The following is a 23,382-nucleotide window of genomic DNA, read 5'->3' as shown; positions in this document are numbered from 1 at the left end:
AGCCTTGGCGTGCTTCAATGTCCGGGCGTCGTTCTCCAATCTCCATCATCACCACAACAACTTCACGCTGCTGTTGAAACGTCCCAGACGCTTCTCATTCTGCGAGGCAATGCTTCACGATGACGCCTGCGTCTGGCGTCTCCTCGTGGTGCACCAAAAATGCATTCGTCTGGTCTTCTCTGCCATGAGGGTGCACAAACTCACTACTGACGCATGCACAGCTGCACAGCAACCTGCTTGTACAAGGAAGTTGATCGGCTATAGGGCCAAAATTGCATTGCAAGGCCTTCGTCTAAGAACGGGTCAGGAAGCGTGCAAAGCAGCAGGACCACAAGACGGCAAAGCTTACTCAGAATGCTATGACTCAAGAGCAAGACACCTGCCGAGCGTCACGTATGACCATGGAGTCTCACATTGCCCCAGCGTGCTTGAAGAGGACTTGAAGCAGCAACTGGCAGCAGGTCGCCATAACGTACAGGATGCTATACACTTTCAGAACAAGAAGATCTGCCTCTAGTCTGAACCGCTCGGACCGACGTGACCCGACCAAATCAAGATTACAGCGCTCCGGGGTCTCCATGCCTATTCTCCTACAATTAGGTGCCGCCATCTCGTGTGCCCGCCCGGAAAAATGTCGATCATTTGCAACCAAGACCGCTCTTGCTTGCTTTGTCGTATACGACTATAGTGCTCACGTTGCCTTGCATCTTCCTCGTATCCCGCCTCGAACGGGATGTGGAGCGTTTCAGCATCATCGCATCCAAGGTTGGGCAATGATACAAGTATAGGTCACAATTCTCATAGATCAATGTTACTAGCTCATCGAGCGCTTGGAACAGGATTGTCATCATGAAGGTGCAAGTTTTGCTAACATTGCCCGGTCTTGCCAGCGTGGCGACCGCGGCCACCTTCTTTCCACTTCTCAACCAGACAGACACAGACGGAAAGCCCATCCAAGCTCATGGCGGGAACATAATCCAGGCTCAGAACGGCGACGGTTCTTGGTACTGGTTCGGAGAGGACAAATCATCTAACAATGGAAGATTCAATGGAGTTTCGTGCTACAAGTCCTCCGACCTTAGCACGTGGACGAATGAGGGTCATGCGCTGTCACCAATCGCGAACACCAACATATCTGATTCGCGTGTCGTGGAGCGGCCCAAGGTTCTCTACAATGATAAGAATGCAGAATACGTGATGTGGTTCCACGGTGACTCTTCGAACTACGGTGACGCTCAAGTTGGCGTCGCAACGAGCAAGACTATCGATGGCCAATACGAATGGAAGGGTAACTTCAAGCCTTTCGGTAACGACAGCAGAGACATGACCATCTGGAAGGATCCCGATGATGGATCAGCATATCTCATCTTCGCCACCAGCAACAACGCCGACTTCCAGATCGCCACACTCGACGATGACTATTACAACGTCAAGGAAGCGATCTATACTTTCAGAGGAGTGTTCCAGGAGGCGCCAGGTGTTTTCAAGATTGACGGCAAATTCTACCTGATCTTCTCACCTCAGGATGGCTGGACTCCGACTGACAACGGTTACCACGTCGCGGATAGCATGTCCGGTCCATGGAGTGATGCTACGCTCCTGCATCCCAAAGGAGCATATGCATACTTGACTCAGAATGCCTATGATATCACTATCAAAGGATCAGAGCAGACGTTCTACCTTTACCTGGGCGATCACTGGAACGCAAACAATCTTGGGGCTTCCACTTATGCTTTCTATCCTGTACTATATGACGGCTCTGGCTTAGTACTACACCCAACTGGTGGCTGGACACTCGACGTCGCCAAGGGAACCTGGGCCGATCTACCTTTCACGACAATCACAGCCGACAACTCCACGACTCCAAAGGACCAACTTGTACAATGCGAGGACAATTGTGCTGGCGGTCTGGCAGCCAATATGACCTCAACAGAGAACTCTTTCTCTTTTACCTGGGATGGAAGCGAAGGCAACAAGGTTGTCCAGATCCTTTACACATATCCTGGTGCTAAGAACGCTTTCCGACACATCTCTGCTACTGTGGACGGCGTGGAGGTTGAGGGCTAGGCGTTACTAGAGACCACACGAGCCCAAACTTTCGCGCAGCGAGCACCTATTCCTTTGAACCTGAAGAGTGGGAGCAAAGTCGTGCTGAAGATGGCAGAGTCAGGATTGGAAGTGCGCGTCGATGGGGTGGAGATCTACGATGCTGCTTAGCGCACCTGCCATTTGCCTCATGTGCCTCAATCAAGCAGTAAAGCAACAATTTGGACCAGACAAAGCCCGAGATCAATAAGTAGTCGTTGAGCTTCGCAGACAAAAGATGACATCAGAGCGAGACAAACATTGCCCAAAACTCAAAGCTTCTTCAATTCTAGTCAATGTCATGATCATCACCATGAAAGAACCTCAAAATTGCCGCCGCAACAACCTCCCCATCATGTTCCAAATGCGCAGTCTCATTCGCATACTCCACCTCCCTTCGATCCTTATCCTTGATCGCACCAGATTTGATCCTCAACTCGACTTGCCGCTTCACCATCTTCGCATCCAGACCCAAATGCCCCTGACTCGATAACAGTCGATCTCGAATATACAGCCCTTGAATCTTCGTATGCTCCGTCGAAGCCCAGACATGTACATTCTGCCCTTTGCTGAGCAACTTCGTGGTCTCATGAGATGGGACTGAAGTGACTTGATCCTGATGCATTTGATGGACTTCAAGAACTTTGTCCTCCGTTTTGAAGAGCTTTTTGCCGATGTAGGTGAGATCCATGGTTGTGTGAGCTAATTCCCATTTTTCGCCAGGAGTGGCTTCTACGCTGGCTCCGAGTGTTCGAGCGAGAAGTTGATGGCCGAAACAGATACCGGCAAATTTCATTTCTGGTCGGTTTTGCCATAATTCTGTTATGAGGTCGCGAAGCTTCTGAATCCATGGATCGTTGCCGTGAGCGTCGTACATGGAGCCTGTTATCAAAATTGCGTGGGTGTCTGGTGGAATTTCGGAGGCCAGGGGAACGTGTCCATGGTGGCCATTGTCCTGGACATATGTCAATCAAATTTTCGTGCAGGAGGTTGGAATCAATGCCAGCATACTGGATCCTCAACAACGAAATGTGTGTCCGTTTCAATGCCCAGTGGAGGGTCATGACTGTCTCCAGCTTTAGTGAAAAAATGGTCAATAATTTCGCCGAAACCGCCTTTCTCTTTCACAGTCCTTGGATCAGGCTCGTCTGTCTCCAGGATGAGCATCTTAACGGTCTCTCTGGCTTTCGAAATCATGCTTGTGGCCGCAAAGTGCTGTTGTCAGCAATGAACAGACTCGGTCAATCTCAAGGAGTGAAAGCTCGGCTGCTGCGAAGAGAACTACTCAGGTGGACAAAAGGTTGGTCAACACAGCTGTCAAGGTCCCAACTGCATTTCTCAGAGACGTTCTAAGTCTAGGAAGTACGATCAAGATCTTAATATTGTGATTGGATCGAATACGCGCATGGCTTCTTGAACTCCATAGAGCGCGTCATCATCTGACAGTCTCCAGCAGACAAGCTTTTGCAGCACATGGCGAATAGTGCAAAGTGTTACAAATGCGTAAGAAGAATGGGCGAATTGGTCGGAGTGGGTAATAAGGATGGGAGTGATGCAAGCATGTGCAGGGGAAAGGGCTTGGCCTGACGCTGCCAAGATGGCGTTGCATTTCTTCAGCGGGCAAAAATATATGCTTCCAAGACGGAAGACATGACATGAAGGCCAGGAACACTTCTGCTGATGCTGTCATCAAGCAGTCATCAGCAATTCTCATCAAGAAACAAAGGATGCAGAATTGTCGCCAACGAACTCTTTGACTGCAAACGGAGGCCAAAGCCATTGGCACGACCAAGTGCCTGCTGGCCCTAGATATTCTGCAATCTGCCTTGTGGCAACAAGCCTGCTATGGTACAATTCCACCTGACCTGATGGTATCTAGACGATGCTGTGCCGTCCCCATTGTTGCAAAAAAGTCCTTTGCGCCGTTGTATGCAATTTTCATCAATCCGCCACCTCATCTTTCCCGAAGCACTCTTTACCGACGTCCCAAATAGCTTGCGCCGAAGTCCTCAACCCATTGCCTGCCTCCGTTCAAACCATGACTGTTGTTGAGGGTGCGAGCCTCGCGCTGGGCTGCGGAGACCTTGTTCTGTAGATCTTGCGCGCCTCTGCCAATCTTCTGAAGTTGCACGAGATGGCTGTTGAGGATGCTCACGATCTGTCTCAGTGGGTCCCCATTTGGACCATCGTCGCTCAGAGATTTATTGTTCGTGAGCTTGCCAGAAGTAGCGTTGATTTCGTCAACCATATCAGTCAAGCTATTCTGAAGATCACCCAGACGACCGGCGCAGTTCTCAGCAGTCTTGTATGTGCGTTCACGCTCAGCATCAACGCCACCAATCCCATCCTCGCCAATGCCAGAGTTCTGCATCATCTTGTCGACTTCATCTTCGTACTTGTCGAGGAAGTGTTCGATCTCGTGTTGGGTGTGCTCGACGTTGGTCAATTGACGCTCGACCTCGCTGCAATCACGCTCAGCCTGGAAGCATCGACCGTACAACGTGCTGATCTTCGTGCTGTTTTCCACGAGCTGACGATCCCAGGCACTCACGCGCTGGGCGAGGTTCTGAAATGTCTTCTGATGTTGAGTAAGTGATGTAGACCACATGGTCAGAACTTCATCGAGAGACTTGTGTGCGAGGCGGGAGCCTCCGCTGGGAGCAGCGCCTGCGGCACTAGCAGGTGCGCCACTTGTTGTGCCGCTACCAGCAGCAGCAGTATTAGACGTGCCAGTAGCTGATGATGTCGGGGCTGAAGATGTTGCTGCTGTGCTAGCGCCGAACAGACCACCTGAGGAGCCCGATGTCGTTGTAGCGCCGCCACCTCCAAGAATGCCACCTGTAGTTCCTGTAGTGGAAGTTGTCGCGGGCTGCGATGTTGAAGTGCTCGCCCCACCGAACAGATTGCCGCTCGACGCAGGCTTAACAGCAGCCGGTCCGCTGCCAAAGAGACCTCCAGATGGAGCAGGGGCCCCCGACGACGGAGCAGCAGTGGTCGTCTTGTTACCACCCAGGCCGCCCAGTGAAAGTGCAGGCGTAGTTGAAGCCGGTGCGTTGCTGGTAGATTGAGTGTTGCCGAAGAGACTTGGGGTAGCGCCAGACGCATTGCTGCTTGCTGCGGCGGGTTTGGCTCCGAAAAGGCCACCGCCTCCAGGAGTGGATCCGGTCTGTTGTGAGGTAGCTGTGGATGATGGGAAGAAACTGCTTGGCGCGGTGGTAGTCGTCGCTGATGTGGCTGAAGCAGTGGTTGTAGATCCTGCACCGAAGAGGTTTCCTGTTGCAGGAGCTGTGGTTGCGCTACTACCTGAGCCCGACGTCCCTGAAGTTGTGGTTACTGCGCCGAAGAGAGGCTTCGCTGTGTTGTTGTTGGCGCCTGAGAGCATGCTGCCGCCGGCCGAAGGGAAGCTCAACCCACCAGATGAGTTTTGTTGATTGGTAGTGGAACCAAACAGCCCGGTGGACGGCGCTGAGGGTGCTGCAGTGGCAGCCTTGCCAAAGAGCGTGCTGCCACCCGTGCTCGCTGGAGTGCTAGCACTAGATTGCTGCTGGCCACCTCCGAAGAGGTTGCCTGTGCTTGGTGCGCTGTTTGACGTGTTGCTCTGTGTATTGCCGAACAGTCCTCCGCTCGCAGATTTTGCCCCAAAGAGGTTTCCGCCGCCGCCAGTAGAAGCCGCGCTCTGAGCACCAAAAAGGCTCGTTGTCTGTTTGGGTTCGCCAGCCGGTGTCGTCGACGCGCCGAAGCTGCCAGTCGTGCCACCGCCGAAAAGACCACCCGGCTTGTTGGCAGTAGGTGTGCTGCTGCCGCTTTGGCTCGAGGGCTGACCGAATGGATTGCTGCCAGGTTCCGTCTTCTTCGCTGTGGCAGCGCCAAACAGCACACTGCCCGGATGTACCATATTGCCGCCTCCTGATGTTGCTGGCGTGCCGCCCGTGGATTGTGCTGATGTCTGCTGCGTTTGCGCGCCGAAGAGTGTTGGTGTGCTCGTGCCGCTGGCGCTGTTCGCGTTGCCAAAGAGAGAGGTACCGCCTGTGTTCGATGCGCCGCCTCCAAATAGTCCACCGCCCGATGCTGCTGTTTGCGTTGTGCTACCGAATACAGTTCCGCCTGATGTGCTTGTGTTCGTGCTGCCAAAGAGGTTTCCAGGAGTGGAGGAAGTCTTGCCAAAGGCGAAGCTCGGGGGCTTATTCTTATCGTCTGCCATCTTCGCGACTGCTATTGTGCGGCGATGACAATAGAGTGGGTGGTGTCGCGAATAGCGGTTGCTATTGTGCGTGAAGCTATTGAATCGCGTTCGCCATGAACCTTAAAACGCGACTTGGACGTGGGACGGGCTGCCTGAGGCACTCACACCTGAGCGGCTGGGTTGAGGTTGAGGTTGAGGTTGAGGTAGTGGTAGAGGTAGACTCTGCTCCAATCTCGCTGTTGTTCACTTACAGCAGCAGGAGACTGGGCTGAATTGCACAAGGTGGCCACGACGAGAAGAGAAGAGGAGTTTCCAGGTCGTTTCCGTCATAGAAAGTGAAATGCTGCTGCCTCGAAACTGCCTGAGATCTAAAGTCAATGTGCTTCTGCTGCCCTGGACTTCGAAGAGTGAATGCACGTGCGATCAAATGCTGAGGATTATTATGAAAGTCAAAGAACCGTCCGTCAATGGCCGAGGAGCGGTATTTCGTCTAAAGAGCGTGTCTACAACGAGGAGTTCGCGTCGTTCAGGTTCAGCTCGCCAAGCCTTCACAGTCTTGTTCGACTTGGACGAGAATGGGCTGAAGGAGTTATCAAGACGTGAGAATAGCTTAGGATCATAATATTCGTGTCCTTCCTGTGCCGCCTATCCTACACATCTGGGTATCCTCGAGCTCCGACCACGGGCTATCTTCCTGCCCTTATGCAACCTAATTCAATGCAACGCCGAGGCCTGCTGAGGCGATTTCCGCTGAACAATACGAGACAATGCAACCACGCGCCAGAGTGCTAGCTAGAAGTCGTTCTTCTGTTTCTAAGCTGCATCATCAGAGATGTCTCGGTGCCTAGCAACCACCTTTCTCTTGAACTCTTCCATGTCCGTGTCCCAGAGTGACGCCGCCTCGCCGTTGAGTGGTGATGAGCTGTGAGCATGTCAGCCGGTCTGTACCATATCCTTGCTTCTCCGTTGTAGACTCACTTGTTTGGCTCCCCTAGCAGACTTTGAATGCTCAATAGCACACTACTCGTGTTCAGCACTGCACTCCATGCTCCTTCCGAGTCCTGTCCGCCTTGCTTCAGAATGTCCAAACAGATGCGCCCGCTGAAGTCGACATTCGGGTGGTAGATGGGAGTCTTGAAAAGTACCTCTGGGGGCGAGTACGGGTAGTTCGCCGGGTAGGAGAGCGTCAGCTTGAGCGTGAGGTTCTCGTAGGGTGTGCCAGTTGGACCCGCGATTGTCGCGTTCCAGAATGTCATGTCTGAGGATGGGAAAGCGGACAGGCCAGGCGTCGGAGAGGTCATCAATGCCATGAGCTCTGATTGCAGCCTTTGCGACGATTCATATCAGCATGTTTGATCACAATCCTACTGGGCGGACGATGTACCTCTTGATCAGGTTACCGCTGGGTGCGACTGGAGCGCCTCTGTTTCCACCTTTAGCTTGCGCGATGGAAGGAGGAGAAGCCATAGTCGCAGTGTCCAACCTGTTGGCCATGTTTGTAAAGTAGTTGTGTCGTCGGAAATGTTTAGGTCGAGTAATTATGTGCAGTCCGAGAGCAGTGAATGAGATTCGTCGTTGCAGCGTGCTGTTGCCCGTGTCGTGCGTACAAGATGATGCTCGTACGACTCGACTATCGATGCTTACAGTGTACTGTGCAGTGTTGAGACTACGGAGGCAAAACTGGAATTAAGTTGTTGTTGTGCCTAGCAACGACAAGTGGGGCAGTAGCACGCGACAGATCGTGACCTTGACGCGCTTTATGGCCATCTGAAACAGCACAGTGCTTCAACTCTCATGCGCGCGACGCGCCGCACTGCTCAACAAACAATCGCGACTTGGAATCAATGTGTGTCATTATTCATTTCTCATTATGGGTATCTCAATGTCATAAATTCATGCGCCAATTTGGTACCTCGATCAAAGACCTAATTGACTTGTGTCAATTGCAGGTCGTCATCAATGAAGCTTTCAAGTTGAGTAGAGGTAAATCCAAGGTCTGGCGAGCAATGTAGGGATGACGCTGAGAGGAAGGGTCCTCCAATGCCCGCTCCTTTCTGCTTCATAGAAACAGGACTGCGCGAAATTGTTGGTGGTTTGTCTGCGCGAGACATTTTCGTAACTAACGTGGGCGGCGGCATTTCCGATGCCCCTCTGGCCGTCCTTGCTTGGGCGATGAATCGATGATCAGGGCTGACAGAAGCTCCATCTGTACCGTGGTCGCTGGCAACAACAATATCGATGTGGTTCTTCGAAGATTTTGGCCATGGAGCTGTACTTGCCAAACTCGGGCTTTTGAGCGGTCTTGGTGGGTCGATCATCGCAATATCCTCCATGGTCAAGTCAAGACTACCGGAGCCAAAGGAGCTGCCACTAGCATTTGATGCTCTTCGTACGTCTTTGACGCCGTCATCAAGCTCACGAGCAATCTGTGTGCCACTTGCGAGGTCGCCACCAAAGTCATCACCCATGTCTTCTAAAGGAATCTGTGGATCTTTGCAAGATGTTTCAGCTCGTGAGAGAGCCGTCTGTCGAGACGTAATATTCGAAGCACTCGTACTCCCTTCCGCTGAATGGTTCGTTGCTTTCGTTGGGGGGCTGTCCAATGCTCTGGCAATCTGCGTGCTGCTGTCGAGGTCATCGAACAAGTCGCTGAAATCTTCCTGCTCTGGAAGCCGAGGTGCTTTGACCACAGCTGTAGCAGGACGGGGAGGTGGAGGCATGAGACTGGCGTCGGGCCTGGGCTGCTTCATTGCAGGGTCGGACGCATTTGCAACGTTGATTGCACCGAGTAGTGACGCATCGTCCAGATCGTCATCATCAAACGCCTCCTGTTCATGTTGTTTACTAGCTTCTCCGGCCCCAGGCTTCTCAGTCGCCTGTTTGCGGAAAAAGGCGCCGAGATGGAATTGACTGCTCTTGTAGCCAAAACGGTCACATCGTCGCTGTGTTCCTAGCTGTACTTGCTGCTTGCTCTGTGCCTGCTCGCGTTTCTCTTTCTCAGACCGCTTCTTCGCTGCTTCCAAGCGTCGCTTCTCAGCTTCTCGGGCACGATCAGCGCGCTCCTCGAGTTCGATCGCGCGTTGCAGTTGCCGCGATTCCTTCTCGGTGAGCGTCGGTCGGCCGCGAGCTTTGAATGAGGCCTTTGCCTGTTTGATCGTCTGCTTCTTCACGACATCAGGCATCGCGGCATCTGCAAATGGACTGATAGCGAGATCGACATGTCATTGCGACGATGGAAGGGAAGTTTCGTCGCCAAATGTCGGGAGCGGCGTCTTGCTTGGAGGCGGGTGAACAGTAGGCAGACGCGACGACCTGGCAGAGCTCGGTGCCAAGCTTGAATCCACAACAGGCCTCACTTGCAACACTTCATCCTCGCTTCACACTTTTGACTATCATGGTGACTTGAAGGTTGCACCGTACACTTCTAACGTGAGACGGAACCGTTTCTCGCTGATTTCCAATGATCGCCACGCCTCACAAGAGTCAAGATACATGGCATCGGACCAGTCGGCTTCGCCGTGGGAGGGAAAGTCCAGGCAGCGTGCAGCATTACTGCTACTTGCATGTGTTCGCACAAGTTCTGCAGCAGTGCTACCCCTTTCTCAGGCCTCGATTCAGGTCTCAATGCCGTACAGTCAGCTTGGCTACCCTACGGTGTATGCATGTCCACTTGCAGAACCACATCAACCATAACCGGTTCGCATAGGAGCTAGCGATCAGATGCTCACTGCTCGCAGCGCAAGCTGTTCAGCTCACGAATATGCCAGCATATGGCTGAGTAAATCTGCAATACAACGAAAGACGACAGTGATCACACGTCCGAAAGCAGCCACCTTTAAAACAACGCCAAAGAAGCAGAGACAAAGAAACGGCCAACAATAGGTCGGTTGCTTTCAGAATTCTTTCTCAATTCCCGGTGCATTAATTTATCGAAAGTGCCATGTGATCATTCGTACGAGCAAAAACATCACGGGATCCGATATGGCAAGCGCTTCTGTGCAAGAAGGGCACGTTGTGCGAGTGACGAGCAAAGTCCAATTGCCGGCTGGGCTAAAATTTATTGGTGTGGAAGAACCAGTGGCCATTCTCCAATACGCACGCGATATGTCTCTCGCCAGAGGCCGCATAGTTTACGAAGTTTTCAACCATGAGCGGAGGTCAACCGGCTATGTTGTCCCTTCTAGCATCCACACTGAAGCAGTTCGAAATTGTCGAAGGGGCAACGATGCTCGTCTCGCGTGGTCTGAGCTGCCTGGCCCACTCCGCACCGCCCATTGGGACGTCCGTCGCAAGATTCTGGACCAATTTCCCAGTATCGATGCAACAGCAGCCAGATTGATATCAGAGAGACTTGTCTCTCACAATACGCAGATCAATAGGCCTAACATCGAGAAGGCTGTTGTCGACCATGTTATCCATATGTGGACAGCTTTCAACTTTCGCCTTGAGCAAGGTGAATCGAAGGAGTCCGTCATCAAAGCAATCAACCCTCGAACGCGAGAAGTGCTTGCCAAGTGGATGGGTCCAGATGTGAGCGCTGAAAAGATTGGCGATTCATGGAAACGATGGGACTTGCTCGACGCTCCAGTGCCTACGAGGAACGTTTGGGGCGAGGAGTTGGTATATAAGGAGATGGACCACGGGGGAAAGAGGAGGTGGGGTGCCGAGGAGGAAATGGAGACGTTCTACACACCCGGCGCAATGACCTGGCTTGGCGGAAAGGAAACCGCGGCGAATCTGGCGTGCCGCTCGAAGGGATTCACTTGAGCATCCATGAAACAAAGAGTTCCAACCTTGACTGCACGCCGTGAGTAGTCTCTGGAGAACCTATTGTTAGCATCGAAGCAGAGCGTACCTCATACACCGAGGGTTTCTTCTTTACATCTAGCATTCGTCGCAGCTATCGACACGATGATATGTTACAACTCTGCTCTGTTCAGCACGCCTGCCGCATACACCTCTACGTTCTCGCCCCCGTACGCCTGTTGTGAGCCTATCTGTAGCTTGGCTTGACGAAATCAGCCATGGTCTTTGGCTCTCCCTCGAAGTTGTGTGAGCCATCGGTATCCGCGTGTCCATGTCCGTGATCGTGGCCGTGTCCGTGGCCATCATCCTGAGGACCAACATACTCCAGCTTGTACACACTACCGCACTCTGGGCAGCGCTCAATGGGGCGGTCGCGAGATGTTACGAGCCAAATGACAACGTGCGAGTCAGCGGGGCATCCAGTGCAGCCAACGTATTGCTCGTCACCAAAAGACTTCACGGTGATGGGGTCATCGAGCGTGCCTGAACAAGGTGTCAGCGCTCCTCTTTACCCGGTTACTCAGTTCCTGTGTCTCACCTTTCCTGCTGGCATCCAAAGGACGCATGTCGAAGATGTCCACACCCTGCATCTTTCCGAGAATTTCCAATCGCTCGAGACCGGTCGCTTGTTCGAGATCGGTAGGGATAGTACCTGGCTTGGCTCCAGGTGGGAGAAGGTCGTGCTCATCCTTAATTTCTATTCACGCAGGACTCAGCCATTGTCCTCTTGCTGCTGTTTCTCCGCCTTCAACTTCGGCCTCTCACCTTCGAATTTCTTCAGCTGCCCAGTTGGCTCGCCAATATGAGGATCACGTTCGCTTCCTGCGGCTTGTTAGTGATCTGTTTGCGCGTGCATGGTCGGCCTTTTTCGGGAATGCCATTGGCGAGCGTACGTTGGCGGGCGGAGAGCGCGAAGGAGCGGGTAGCAGCTGGCCGGAACACAGCGCGCTTGGCGAGCGCAGGAGCGGCGCGGCGGAGGAACATGGTGGTTGCGGTGGAGCGGAGTGGTGAGGTGCTGTTTCTCGTGCAATGCTGAAGCTTGACGTTCGTTGCTCCTTCCTGCGGCAGATCCCGGACCGCGCCGCCAAGAATGCGTGTTTTCTCCGGTTCGCTGCAGTACATGTACACATCGTCACTTCACTCGCATTACAGCCCGTGCATTTGTCGCAACAGGATCGTTGAACCCATTACAGCATGTGTGCTGTGCATATCTGGGAGCGTGTGTCGCCGTCGCCTTGTCCCATGACGGGGCTAGCCTGCTAGCAGCATACGTTGTTCTGCCGCATTGTGCAATCCAGGCAATTCAAGGGAACGATACTCAGTTCCAAGAAGACCTACAGCGCGTCGCCTGCTCGGATGCTTATATTCTTTCTTTGAAATAATGATCCTCGCCAATACACTGGACTGCATTGAGCGACTTGCACTCTAACCGGCACTGTATTGCTCGCTACGCCCGAATCAACAGTTTTGCTACTCGCCATGTCATACCTCTTCAGGATGTCATTGCCTGCTCACATTCCTGCTGTCTGCCATTTGAACCTCGCTCTCCGTTGGGGCTTCCGCGATGTACTTCTGAGAATACTGTGGCTGGTGTTGCTGTTGTTCTGACGATAGCAGATCAGGATGATGCTGCAACCGATCCGACTTGTCGTTCGTAACCGCAATATATCCCGGTGCAGTTCCATAATCGTCCTCTTCCGGCCCTGGAACTCCCCCTTCTGACCAGTTGACGCGATGGCCTGTGCTGATATGCGCTGCTTTCGCATTCCTCAACTGTTTCCAAAGTATGAAACAACCGACCAAGGCTGCCACCAGGAGCACACCAAGTGGAACAGCCACGCCAATGATCGCTCCCATGCTGACTTTGTTGCCACTGTCCGGAATGACAGTCACTCGAGGCTCCTGCGAAGTATCGGTCCAGTTTTGTGGCAGTAAGCTCCCTGTGTTGCGATCGTATATGACGGTGCCTGGACTGAGTTGGAAAGGTCGTGAGTCGCCTTCACTTGGAATGAGACAGTTTCCGGAAGTAACGTTGAAATTGAGTACGCAGCAAAAGTCGCCATTTGGCCTGACATCGCGAGCGAGATAAATCGATACTGCTACGTCTGGTGCGGCTGTAGTGCAATGTTAGCATCATAGAGTCAACCCGTCGATACTGATGATACTTACTGTCGGCGCATTTACTTGGACATGCCGAACTGGAAAACGTGTAATCCGTGCACGCGCCTCGAATAAGACGGTTTGGAAGGTCAGAACCTTGCTGCAGGCAGTAGCCATTCGATAGACAGACATCTTCTGGGCGACAACAGGCAGCGTGCGTCGCTGCTGCATTGCAAGTGGTAAAGTTCTCTGCCCGCTGATGATCGGGAAAGAAACAATCCGTTTCGCCTACGGCATAGTGTACGAACAAAGCGATGGCCACGAATTTGATGTGAGCCATTGTCCTGGTGCATAGACAACGAGAGCAAAACCAGAGAACGAGCGCTGGATTCCCGGCCCTAGCCAGCCTTCACTTATGCGAAGCGGTTCATCTGAAGGTAATGATGGGCTGTGCCGTGCGCAGCACCGGCACCGAAACATGCATGCCCTCGCACAGCTTTAGCGCGGTCATCAGCAACGTGATTCGCGCGAGCGGCAGGCGGAGCCCATACGAAGGATCGAAGGCTGACGGAAACTACCAATCACAATCACTGAATATTACCGCTGATTCCAGAAGCAGGAAGGGATCTATTAATGCACAGACGTCCCTTGAGTGCAGCTTTCACCAGCGATGCACGCGGCTTGATAGTGCAGAAATGCTTCGGCAGGCTGAGCTGCGAGTGCTCGCTTGGAAGTTCGAGACAATCTCAGGCAAGGACTGCTGATTGTTCAATGAACACGTCGAGTTTCTTGATTATCGCTATCTCGACGAGTCGCAGACTGACTTCCAGTTAGCAGCGAGGATAGTGACCTTCCAAGCCTTCGCACCCAGTAGCATACTCATTACTTGCACTTGTGGGTCTGGCTGCGAGCACATATCAGATGCTAGATGGGCTGATCGGTGCATACTCGTCGTCCTGTGCCGGTTGGCCATGTGAAGTCGATGGACGGATCCCCGGACTTGCTGGCAACCGAGGTTGAATGATATGATGATTATTTCACGCAAGTTCAACCTCAACCGCAGTTTCCTAGACTCGGGGCGAGTTCATTCCAGCATGATTTCTTATGGCATTGCGCTCATTCCCCAGAAACTGCAGTCGCATCCAGAGTACTAGTGTTTTACTGGCTGATGACAGCATCAATCGAGGAAGTAGCTCCGGCTTCTGTCTGTTCCTCTTCTGGCACAGGTCTTGCATCGATATCGTCGAGACTGAACAACAGCGCATCGTCTTCCAACGTTGGCTGCAGGTACTTGTCATCGGCCCAGGCTTTCGCATCGCTCACATCAGGTTTAGCATCGTCTTGTTGGACTTGAGCGCGAATATAGTTGACTAGCTTCATGGAAGAGTAAAAGTCCAGATCTAGAATAATCAGCTTAGATCTGTGAGGAAGCATCATTCGATCAGCTCACCATGTTGTGCCTGCACTTTCGCCAGATCGAAATCGTGGGTCTTGGCAGAGTGCTCGTTCATGGCGGTGGCTCCGCTGAATACCTCGTCGCAAAACAGACACTTGATGCTGACATCCTCAGTGTCATCTTCAACGTCGTCCCATCCCTCTGAGTCGGGCTTCAGATCAAGTCCCGCCAGCTCAATATCTGGCTCGCTCCCGCTCTCGTCATCCCCCGAGACTTGGTAGTTGCCATCTTCTTCGACAGGCGGGCCGACCTTCTCGCCTTCGGCATTTCTCATCCGCCATCCATGAGGGAGGTCGGGCATGTCGAAGCTGACAATGGTGGAAGATCAGGCCGAGTTTATGTAAGGAAATTTCGTCCCTCGATTGCGCTTGATAGGATCTCGGATAGCGGCAAGGACCGGATCAAGCTTTGCGGAGCCGCGATGTCGTGATGATGGCACGTGCTCCGTTGACCGTTGGCAATAAGACCAGGTGAGCGTCTCTCCAATCGCCCATACATCCTCCTGCCTAAGCATTCCCGACATCGCCGTGTACGATGGCGCCCGACAGAGGAGACCGCGAGCGGCTCCTGATCAACGACGATGACGACGCGCTCGAGCCACAGCACAGCATCACGACCGAGCCCATCGGCCAAGAGCCAAATGCCGACTTCCTCGCACGGCAATCTGAACAGCCACAGTTCACGATCCGCGCACTTACAGTGGGCATGTTGATAGGTGTCCTCATTGCCTTCTCCAACACGTATTTTGGCCTCCAGACAGGATGGATTTCAGGCATGGCCATGCCGAGCGCATTGATAGGCTTTGCATATTTCAAAGGACTACGCACGATGTCTCGAGCAATAGGGGGTCGTATAGAGAGCCTGGGCCTTGGGAAAGACTTCAGCGAAGTGGAGAACGTGTTGGTACAAACTGTGGCAGGCTCTGTCGGGACAATGCCGCTGGGCTGTGGCTTTGTTGGCGTTGTGCCTGCATTGGAATTCCTGTTGAAGCCCAGTGAGACACCGCCTGAGGCTGTGTATCATGCTGGAGCGCAGGGGGCGGAAACTCCTACTGGAGGTATCCACCTGACTCTCGCCAAGCTCATCCTATGGTCTCTAGGGTTATGCTTCTTCGGAGTTGTCTTTGCGGTTCCTCTGCGCAAGGAAGTCATCATTCGGGAGAAGTTGAAGTTTCCCTCTGGCACTGCCACTGCGCTCATGATAGGCGTCCTCCATGGGGGCGAGAAGACTGGCGCAGAGGGTGAAGCCGAGGCACATGCCAAGTCCAGACGGCGAAGGGCTGGCAACTTTGGCGCCGATGGTGACGAGGAAACGCAAGGCCTGATCGGCGAAGGCGCGCATTCTGACAGGCATGAACATGACTTGGAGCCCATCGCAAGGTCAGAGAGCCGTACCGATAAGCAGAAGAAAGATTGGCAACATCAGATTCGCTTGCTGACCACCTCTTTTGGCGTGTCTGGCGCATACGTATGTACTTCCAACACTATAGGCAAGACCAGTGCGCAAATGGTACTGATGGTAAGTAGACTCTCATCTCGTATTTCGTTCCGCAACTTCACTCAATCCCCTTTCTGGGTCTATATTTGTCAGAGAAGTGGGTATGGAACCTCAACCCAAGTCCAGCCTACGTGGGACAAGGTATTATCATGGGTCCAGCAACAACAATACACATGCTGCTCGGCGCTCTACTTGGGTGGGCCGTCCTTTCCCCAATCGCAAAATACAAAGGCTGGGCATCTGGCCCCGTCGATGACTGGAATACTGGTTCCAAAGGCTGGATTGTTTGGGTCAGTCTGGCAATCATGCTCGCAGACGCCATTGTCTCTCTTGGTTGGCTGATCCTACGTCCTGTTATATGGTATATCAGAACTTACATCCCGCCAATCGTCGAAGGCATCAACCGGAAAGGAATCAAACGCCAGCTGCGAGATCTTGCATCACCAATTGTGCGCGGGTACAGCCCAATCGATCTGTCAGAAGACTCAAGTGACAGTCGTAGTAAAGCGATGGGATATGAGCAGGAGGAAGAGTATGACGCCCCGCCTGAACATCAGATCGGCGTGAAGACCACTCTCATTGGACTGGTCTTGACTCTCGGATTCTGCATCTTCGCAGTGCAATACTCGTTTGCGGGCATCATATCGATTGGTCTTACAGTGTTCGCCCTGATTTTGGCTATGATTCTGAGCATCATGGGCGTCAGAGCCCTTGGAGAGACCGATCTCAATCCTGTGTCAGGCATCAGCAAGCTCACACAGCTCATATTCGCCGCTGTCGTTCCCGCAACCTCAAAGAACGCCGTTACCATCAACCTCATCGCAGGCGGGCTCAGCGAGGCTGGAGCATTACAAGCTGGAGACTTGTTGCAAGACCTCAAATGTGGCCATTTGCTAGGCGCATCCCCCAAAGCTCAATTCTGGGGGCAGCTGATTGGTTCTGGAGTTGGTGCTGTGGTATCAGCCTGTATTTACAGGCTGTACACAAACGTATACACCATCCCAGGAGGCCAATTTCAAATCCCGACTGGCTTTGTATGGATCTTCACTGCACGACTCGTTACTGGAAGCGGCCTTCCGCCTAAGACTTTCGAGTTCGCAATTGCCGCTGCCATCTTGTGGTCGTTGCTTACTGTGCTACGAATATATGGCCAGAGCAAGAAGGCATGGTGGACGAGTTACATCCCTGGAGGTATCGCAGTCGCCGTTGGAATGTACAATACACCTTCCTTCACACTTGCAAGGACTGTCGGTGGCCTGATGGCTTGGTATTGGACTGTTTGGAAGAAGAGAGAGGAGACTCCAATGATCGTGCTCGCAAGTGGACTCATTCTCGGTGAAGGTCTACTGAGTATCGTGAATCTGGGTTTGGCAAGTGCGAAGGTGCCGCATCTGTGATAAATGGAAGAGCCAGACGAATGTGCAATGCGGAGGCAGTGACTGCCCATAGTTGGGGAATCAGACTGACAGCTCGACAGGGCAGTCGCATTGCTTGAATCTTGACCAGCACTATTGCAGCACTTGCATGATTAAAGGTAAACGTCAAACAGGATTAACTACCTTCACCATCATCAATATCAACGAGAAAATCATGGATCAATCATCACAGCCATCTTCCCCATGGATGGATTTGATTGCATAGGATGATTCCGTCCCACCATCTCCAGAACCTCCGTCGCAGCCGCAAGTACACTCTCCCTTGGCACAGCAGCCAGCTGGAAGCGGTGGACCTTCCGAGACTCCCGACTGGCAGATGAACCCAGAGATCGAGATATCCGACTGGACAGTTATCGAAAAGACCGAGTCGCGCGGCTTCGCGGTGCTGGATGGCGTTCAACCCAAAGATTCGAGCGCGGCATTAGTAAAGTTCAGCTGCCATATGAGAGATGCATTCGTAAGCTCGTTCGCTGCTGCTTTCAACATTGCACTTATTGTTCGGTGCTCACAGCGAACAGAGCAGACCACATGGATTTTTCGCACGCGCTTGCTGTCTCAGAGGACGCGGGCACAGTGCGGCGTTTTCGCTTGAGCATAAGTCCCAGAAGGTCGAGCAAGCGATCTTTCATTTGCAGTTTCGTGAATGCGCCCTGCTACAAGAGCACTTTGCAGTCATCAAACTTGATCTAGAGAAATTCGTGGCTGAAGTGCGGAAGCTCCAGTTTTTGCTATCACGCTGCAAGCTATGGATACTGATGACGGATCTCGGCGATCGCGTGGCAAAAAATCCGATGGCAGCGGATCCCATGCCGCTGTATCCCATGACGGTGCTGCAGGAGAACAGTGAGGAGGACGTGAGTGTGATGGTCGCAAAGATTTGGCACAACAAGGGTACTCTGGTATACGTGGGCAGGACGAAAGAACTGGGCTGAATATGCGAGCGGGAAGGATCATGAGGAGTCTTCTTTGTAACTCTATTATTGGAAAGGCAGAATACTTGATCAGGTATCGACGGTCAGGCCGGATCAAGCGATTTTTGACGGTAGACGCAATGTCTCCAGCGTCAGGCATCACGAAACATCTGAGACCAACTGCTCCACGTCATGCAGTAATGCTCAAAAGTCCAATAGACTGGGGCCCTTCGATCACTTGTCTAGCTATTTCGATGTGCCATTTATTGTGATGCGGCATCACGAAGCACGCGTGCCCATACAAAGATATACCCAGACGCCCTGCTCTATCCAGGCTCCCTTTGAAAAAAGAAAATGGGAAACATGTATGAGGAAGTCCGACTGCCATACACAAACTTACAATAACTGTGACGAGTGTCGCCTTGGAATGGAGCTCCTTCAGTAAAGGTTTGCTGTGATTCTTATATCACCATTCAAGGGCGATTTGAAGCGTACATGTAATGAACTTTTCCAATTGACTTGTAGCATTCGTGCAACACTGCGGGTCCTGCTACGAGGAGAAGCAGCAACATGATAGGATATTCACATTTGCTGAATATTTACGCAGGTGAACAGTCATCTAAGTATCTCCGCTCCACTCAAATCTTCTCGTTGGAGCGCTAGTCTGTACGCCGCGGCGTAAATAGGTGCATGGAGACGGAGAGACTTGTCGCTGTGAGGAAGCTGAGTAAGTGATGGACTGCTGCCTGATGCTCCATTCGCAGGCACGCAGGGCATAAACTCGGTTCTCAACGGCACAACAATGCTCACATGCCAGGTTCGTTCTCATCACATGGTCGACTTTCACCTCAGAAACTGGCTCCAGCCTCAATTTGCTTAATCTTTGCCGCAATCCTCGCCTTCAGCCCCTTTTCCGTCAACCGTATCATATCGTCAAGCCGCTGCCTGATGCCCTCTTTCGTGCGTGGACCTCTCTGCTGAACTCCTTGCGGCACGACATACGTCTCATTATGTACTTGAACTCTCTCGTCCCAGGTCATGTCGATATTGTCGCGAACTGTGCGGAGCATGTGCAGGATCTCGTCTCTTGTCCACTTGCGTGCGCCTCCGTTCAGCTTAGAGCCAAACTTCCTGCCGCCGGATTTCTTCTTGATGGCATGCGTGTTTCCGTTGTCTTCGTATGGCTCATCACTGCCTTCGTCGCTGGACTCGTGAGTGTAGTCGGCTGGATCGCGGTAGAGAGTGATGTCGATGCCGTCGTTCTCGGCTTGTGCCAAGTCTCGCTCGATGATTTTCGCAACGCGTTTCATGGCGAAGGTGATGGCATTTACTGAGGCGATCCACTCTCCTCCTTCCATGCTCCAAGGAGCGTTCTCGATAGCGGCTACAATGACCTGAGCGGTGCGGTCGACGATCAAAAGTGCGCTTTTTAAGGCACGAACAGCAGTCGAGATCTCTCTCACCCAAGCCCCCTTCTCTACTTCTTGGTCGTTGAGGATGTGCTGGAGCCACGCGACCAGCTGCTCAAGGACGTAGCGCTGTCCGCAGCGGTCGTAGAGCCCTTGCTCGCCGCTTGCAAGGAGACTGAGGAGCTCAGCACTTGTTGAGTCAGTGAGAGTAGCCTGTTGGATCATATGTCAGCATCATTCACTAAGCAGAACTCTGGCACGTGTATCAGGGGCCACCGGTGCCCTTGTCGCGTGACGGGGCCTTGAAGCACAAGTTATCTGAAGGAGACTCACGTTGGTGCGAGCCATCTTGTGTAGAGGCGGAAGAGGCAATGTCGGTTGAGTGAGTCTGTTCGGTCTTCTGTTATGTTTAGTCGCTGTTCACGAAATACCAATTCGAGTTCGATGTACGGCCGTCGATGAGAGTTGAGTTATGAAGTAATGCTCGGGAAGGTGACAGTGCGTGCCCAGAAAACGTCTGGAGTGGAAAAGTCAAGCCGAGAGGTTTGGATTTTGAAGACAGTGTGCGGCGCGACAAGGTGCGACAAACCGTTGCCAATGCGCATGTGAAGGAAGTGAAGCTCGCTTCAAATTCCCGCCTGATTCCAAGAACTTCTCTTATACCATTCATCATCTATTGTCTTTCCTCTGCGCCGTTTATAAGTAGATCAATCGAGTGCGTCTGTCGCAATATGGTTGAGACATCAAGGCAAAGTCTTTGCATGTCTTGTCTTTCCGATTGTTTGCTTGCCATTGTACAGGACAATGATGAATCCAGTGTCAAGAGTGCGGCACCATTTTACTCGCCTGGAATTTTGCAATTGTAGAGGTCTCAGTATGTTGCTTCTAGTCGTAGAAAGTTCCTGCTTAAAATGCACTTGCATTTCGCCTCTACGCCGTCGCATCAATATGGCAAACCTCCGTCGCTATCCTCATCGCGTCTAGAATCGCTGTCGTCATCTTCGTCGTCGTCGTCGTCTTCCAATTGTGCTCGAGGCTCACCATCTTCCAATTCTGCTCCAGGATCGCCTCCCAAATCGTCGGATGCGTCACTATCGCCCGCTTCGCTGACAGGCAATGAAGGCGGCCATTCATCTTTATCGCCAGTGTATTCTTCCAAGTCCACCTTATCAATCGACATCCCAATAGTATACACGTCCGAATACACAGCAGGGAGCACAAGACGGAACCTCCCCTGATATCTCGCATCGTTCGCAGGAGCATCTCGAAGTCCTCGCGCAGGATTTACAGGACTATTAGCAAATTTGAGACACTTCTTGAGGATACGTCCGAACGAAGGCCGTGCTGCGGCATTGTGTCGCAACATGGCGTAGATGAGGTCGCGTAATTCTTGGCTGTAAAACGACTTGGAAGTGGCATCGAGTGCCGGAGGTTCGAATGTCATTTTACGCACCCACTCGGGGTTTAGGGGTTCGACCTCGAGTGACTTGCCCGTCTCTGCGTCCTTTGGCACCGGTAAAGGCAGGCCAGTCAGCACTTCCCAGAGAACAGCTCCGACGCCATAGACCTGATTTCTTGTCAGCTTAGCTTCAGACAGGTTGGATGGTCTCAAGACGCAATACATCAGTCGCGGAACTCATTTTGATCAATTCGTCATCATCGTTCGATCGATATTTCATTTGCTCCTAGATCGAGTCAGCTATTCATTTTGCATGTGCAGGGGGTCGAGGCGATGACTTACTGGAGCCATGTAACCTGGTGTTCCGTATATGTCTATGTCCGCGGCATTTCTTAGGTCATCTGGTAACATCAACAGCGCGGCTCCGAAGTCACCGACTTTGACTTGAGGATATCCACGGTAGCGCTCCTTTGATGGAGGACTAACGAACACTAAATCACGTCAGCAATGATGGAATGTCGAACCTTCGCCTTACTCACAATTTCCTGGCTTGAGATCGCGATGGATGATCTGGAACCATGGCACTATCCCCTTGCTTTCCAGCTCACCTCGTTCCATAAGTATTCCTGCTGTAGCTAGAGTCTCCAGCAGGGACCAAACGAATGGCTCTGGGACAATGGGAGGATTGGCAGAGCGCATTTGCTTGAAACTCGCAGTAAATCCTGCTCGCTCATCGGCCGCCTGCTGGGCAACGATCGCTCTTGTAAGTGCCTCACTCTCAGGTGCAGTCAGGTCGATGGTTGGCAACACGTGCCGTCCCCACGCCCCGACTGTCCTATAGGACCCTGTCAAACACAAATCCCAGAGGTCGCTGTAAGGGCAATATTCCATCATGATTCTGTACGTCCGTGCGGTTCTGTTGATCCTCCAGTTCCGAATCTTGACGATATTCTCTGACCCAATCTTGCCGCGAAGTCTGTACATAGCCTGTACCTCGGTTGGGACGCTTCCAATCTGATCGCCACTGTACCCACGAGTCCATAGGCTGGGGTCAACCCATGTTGCGTAGTGAGGAATGGTATTCTTGATGACCAGCCGGTCGCAGATGTTTCCGTCGGTGTCCTGTTTCAGCCACTAGAGTAGGTCATTTTAGGTAAGCTTGCGTCTCAGCCGGGCCTCGTTTGGACGGACGACTACAAGTGGCCTGCTACGAGCAGAGAAAATGAACAAGGCTGTGCATGAGCGACTAGACTTACAAGTTCTGCAGCACCATAAACACCGGCTCCCAACGTCCAAGAACCCGACCAGCGCGTGTCAAGTCGACCTTGGGCTTTTCTCCTCTCCTCAGCCTGTCGCTGTCGATCTGCCTCTGAAAGCGCTTCCGGTTCAACGCCGTCAGTATGCAGATCATCTTCAGCATGCGAATTTTGTTCTAGTCCTTCTTCCTCAGATGCTGTTGGTCGGGAGTCCTCCAACGGCCTGCCATTTCCAGCGTTTGAATCGTCTTCCAGCTCTTCTTCCTCGGATGGTGATAGACGTGATCCCTCCAACGGTCTGCCGTCTTCCGCGTTTGGGTTCTCTTTCAGCTCTACCTCCTCGGATGCTGTTGGACGCGACTCCTCCAACGGCCTGCCAGCTTCCTTGGACTCTTTCCTGTCTGCTTGTTGTTGCGCTGTTGACTTTCTGCTCTTCGGATTGCGAGCCTTCTTGACAAGAAGATTATCTTCATCCCCGTCTGCTTGTTGCTCCCTATCCGCGGAGTTGCGCGTCTTTTTGGACGGCCTAGAAGATTCTTCAGAACTGTGTTTCCTTTTCGCCATGGTGCGAGGTAGACCTGGTGTGTCAGTCAGGGACTGTGTTGGCGTGATTCTGAGGGGATCATGTTCAGGAACTCGTTCTTTGTGTCAAATTTACGATGCATTTCACATTGGATTGTCTCCGGACTTGGTTAGCGTATTTTCTTTGTTCTCGTCACGCAAACCACGCGAGATGGTTGTTCGCCAACTACGCCTGGAAGATCAAGAACATTATTCCCGGGCTCCAAGACGCTTATCTTGTAGGGCTTGTAAGCGCATGTGACTCCATAGACCTAACCAGTGA

General features: G+C 52.5%; 13 protein-coding genes across 13 annotated transcripts; 4 read left to right on the top strand and 9 right to left on the bottom strand.

The window, feature by feature from the left end:
• Window positions 1-849: 849 nt before the first annotated feature.
• CKM354_000532700 (uncharacterized protein) lies at window positions 850-2,217 on the top strand (the record flags this gene model as incomplete). Its single annotated transcript, XM_044800599.1, has 2 exons — window positions 850-2,055; window positions 2,107-2,217. The coding sequence occupies 2 exons, from the start codon at window positions 850-852 to the stop codon at window positions 2,215-2,217; spliced, it is 1,317 nt and encodes a 438-aa protein (XP_044656534.1).
• Window positions 2,218-2,374: 157 nt separating this feature from the next.
• Window positions 2,375-3,282, bottom strand: CKM354_000532600 (uncharacterized protein; the record flags this gene model as incomplete). Its single annotated transcript, XM_044800598.1, has 2 exons — window positions 2,375-3,040; window positions 3,097-3,282. 2 exons carry the CDS (start codon window positions 3,280-3,282, stop codon window positions 2,375-2,377), a joined length of 852 nt encoding a protein of 283 aa, XP_044656533.1.
• Window positions 3,283-4,060: 778 nt separating this feature from the next.
• Window positions 4,061-6,286, bottom strand: CKM354_000532500 (uncharacterized protein; the record flags this gene model as incomplete). The annotated part of the gene is made up of 1 exon (XM_044800597.1): window positions 4,061-6,286. One exon carries the CDS (start codon window positions 6,284-6,286, stop codon window positions 4,061-4,063), a length of 2,226 nt encoding a protein of 741 aa, XP_044656532.1.
• Window positions 6,287-7,081: 795 nt separating this feature from the next.
• CKM354_000532400 (uncharacterized protein) lies at window positions 7,082-7,762 on the bottom strand (the record flags this gene model as incomplete). Its single annotated transcript, XM_044800596.1, has 3 exons — window positions 7,082-7,190; window positions 7,247-7,594; window positions 7,653-7,762. 3 exons carry the CDS (start codon window positions 7,760-7,762, stop codon window positions 7,082-7,084), a joined length of 567 nt encoding a protein of 188 aa, XP_044656531.1.
• Window positions 7,763-8,193: 431 nt separating this feature from the next.
• Window positions 8,194-9,450, bottom strand: CKM354_000532300 (uncharacterized protein; the record flags this gene model as incomplete). The annotated part of the gene is made up of 1 exon (XM_044800595.1): window positions 8,194-9,450. One exon carries the CDS (start codon window positions 9,448-9,450, stop codon window positions 8,194-8,196), a length of 1,257 nt encoding a protein of 418 aa, XP_044656530.1.
• A 799-nt stretch (window positions 9,451-10,249) lies between these two features.
• CKM354_000532200 (uncharacterized protein) lies at window positions 10,250-11,035 on the top strand (the record flags this gene model as incomplete). The annotated part of the gene is made up of 1 exon (XM_044800594.1): window positions 10,250-11,035. One exon carries the CDS (start codon window positions 10,250-10,252, stop codon window positions 11,033-11,035), a length of 786 nt encoding a protein of 261 aa, XP_044656529.1.
• A 226-nt stretch (window positions 11,036-11,261) lies between these two features.
• On the bottom strand, window positions 11,262-12,058 carry CKM354_000532100 (cytochrome c oxidase subunit IV; the record flags this gene model as incomplete). The annotated part of the gene is made up of 4 exons (XM_044800593.1): window positions 11,262-11,557; window positions 11,613-11,771; window positions 11,840-11,896; window positions 11,968-12,058. 4 exons carry the CDS (start codon window positions 12,056-12,058, stop codon window positions 11,262-11,264), a joined length of 603 nt encoding a protein of 200 aa, XP_044656528.1.
• A 516-nt stretch (window positions 12,059-12,574) lies between these two features.
• On the bottom strand, window positions 12,575-13,514 carry CKM354_000532000 (uncharacterized protein; the record flags this gene model as incomplete). The annotated part of the gene is made up of 2 exons (XM_044800592.1): window positions 12,575-13,188; window positions 13,244-13,514. The coding sequence occupies 2 exons, from the start codon at window positions 13,512-13,514 to the stop codon at window positions 12,575-12,577; spliced, it is 885 nt and encodes a 294-aa protein (XP_044656527.1).
• Window positions 13,515-14,332: 818 nt separating this feature from the next.
• On the bottom strand, window positions 14,333-14,931 carry CKM354_000531900 (uncharacterized protein; the record flags this gene model as incomplete). Its single annotated transcript, XM_044800591.1, has 2 exons — window positions 14,333-14,574; window positions 14,625-14,931. 2 exons carry the CDS (start codon window positions 14,929-14,931, stop codon window positions 14,333-14,335), a joined length of 549 nt encoding a protein of 182 aa, XP_044656526.1.
• Window positions 14,932-15,164: 233 nt separating this feature from the next.
• Window positions 15,165-17,524, top strand: CKM354_000531800 (uncharacterized protein; the record flags this gene model as incomplete). The annotated part of the gene is made up of 2 exons (XM_044800590.1): window positions 15,165-16,097; window positions 16,157-17,524. 2 exons carry the CDS (start codon window positions 15,165-15,167, stop codon window positions 17,522-17,524), a joined length of 2,301 nt encoding a protein of 766 aa, XP_044656525.1.
• Window positions 17,525-17,879: 355 nt separating this feature from the next.
• Window positions 17,880-18,495, top strand: CKM354_000531700 (uncharacterized protein; the record flags this gene model as incomplete). The annotated part of the gene is made up of 2 exons (XM_044800589.1): window positions 17,880-18,020; window positions 18,082-18,495. The coding sequence occupies 2 exons, from the start codon at window positions 17,880-17,882 to the stop codon at window positions 18,493-18,495; spliced, it is 555 nt and encodes a 184-aa protein (XP_044656524.1).
• An 827-nt stretch (window positions 18,496-19,322) lies between these two features.
• CKM354_000531600 (uncharacterized protein) lies at window positions 19,323-20,231 on the bottom strand (the record flags this gene model as incomplete). Its single annotated transcript, XM_044800588.1, has 2 exons — window positions 19,323-20,096; window positions 20,217-20,231. 2 exons carry the CDS (start codon window positions 20,229-20,231, stop codon window positions 19,323-19,325), a joined length of 789 nt encoding a protein of 262 aa, XP_044656523.1.
• Window positions 20,232-20,826: 595 nt separating this feature from the next.
• On the bottom strand, window positions 20,827-23,102 carry CKM354_000531500 (uncharacterized protein; the record flags this gene model as incomplete). The annotated part of the gene is made up of 5 exons (XM_044800587.1): window positions 20,827-21,450; window positions 21,506-21,568; window positions 21,625-21,773; window positions 21,822-22,416; window positions 22,539-23,102. 5 exons carry the CDS (start codon window positions 23,100-23,102, stop codon window positions 20,827-20,829), a joined length of 1,995 nt encoding a protein of 664 aa, XP_044656522.1.
• Window positions 23,103-23,382: the final 280 nt, after the last annotated feature.

The sequence above is a fragment of the Cercospora kikuchii genome (assembly GCF_019650295.1).
Source record: "Cercospora kikuchii DNA, contig_00003, whole genome shotgun sequence".
NCBI lineage: Eukaryota > Fungi > Ascomycota > Dothideomycetes > Mycosphaerellales > Mycosphaerellaceae > Cercospora > Cercospora kikuchii.
The sequence above is the reverse complement of the archived record's forward strand: the minus strand, read 5'-3'. Positions and strand labels throughout refer to the sequence as shown.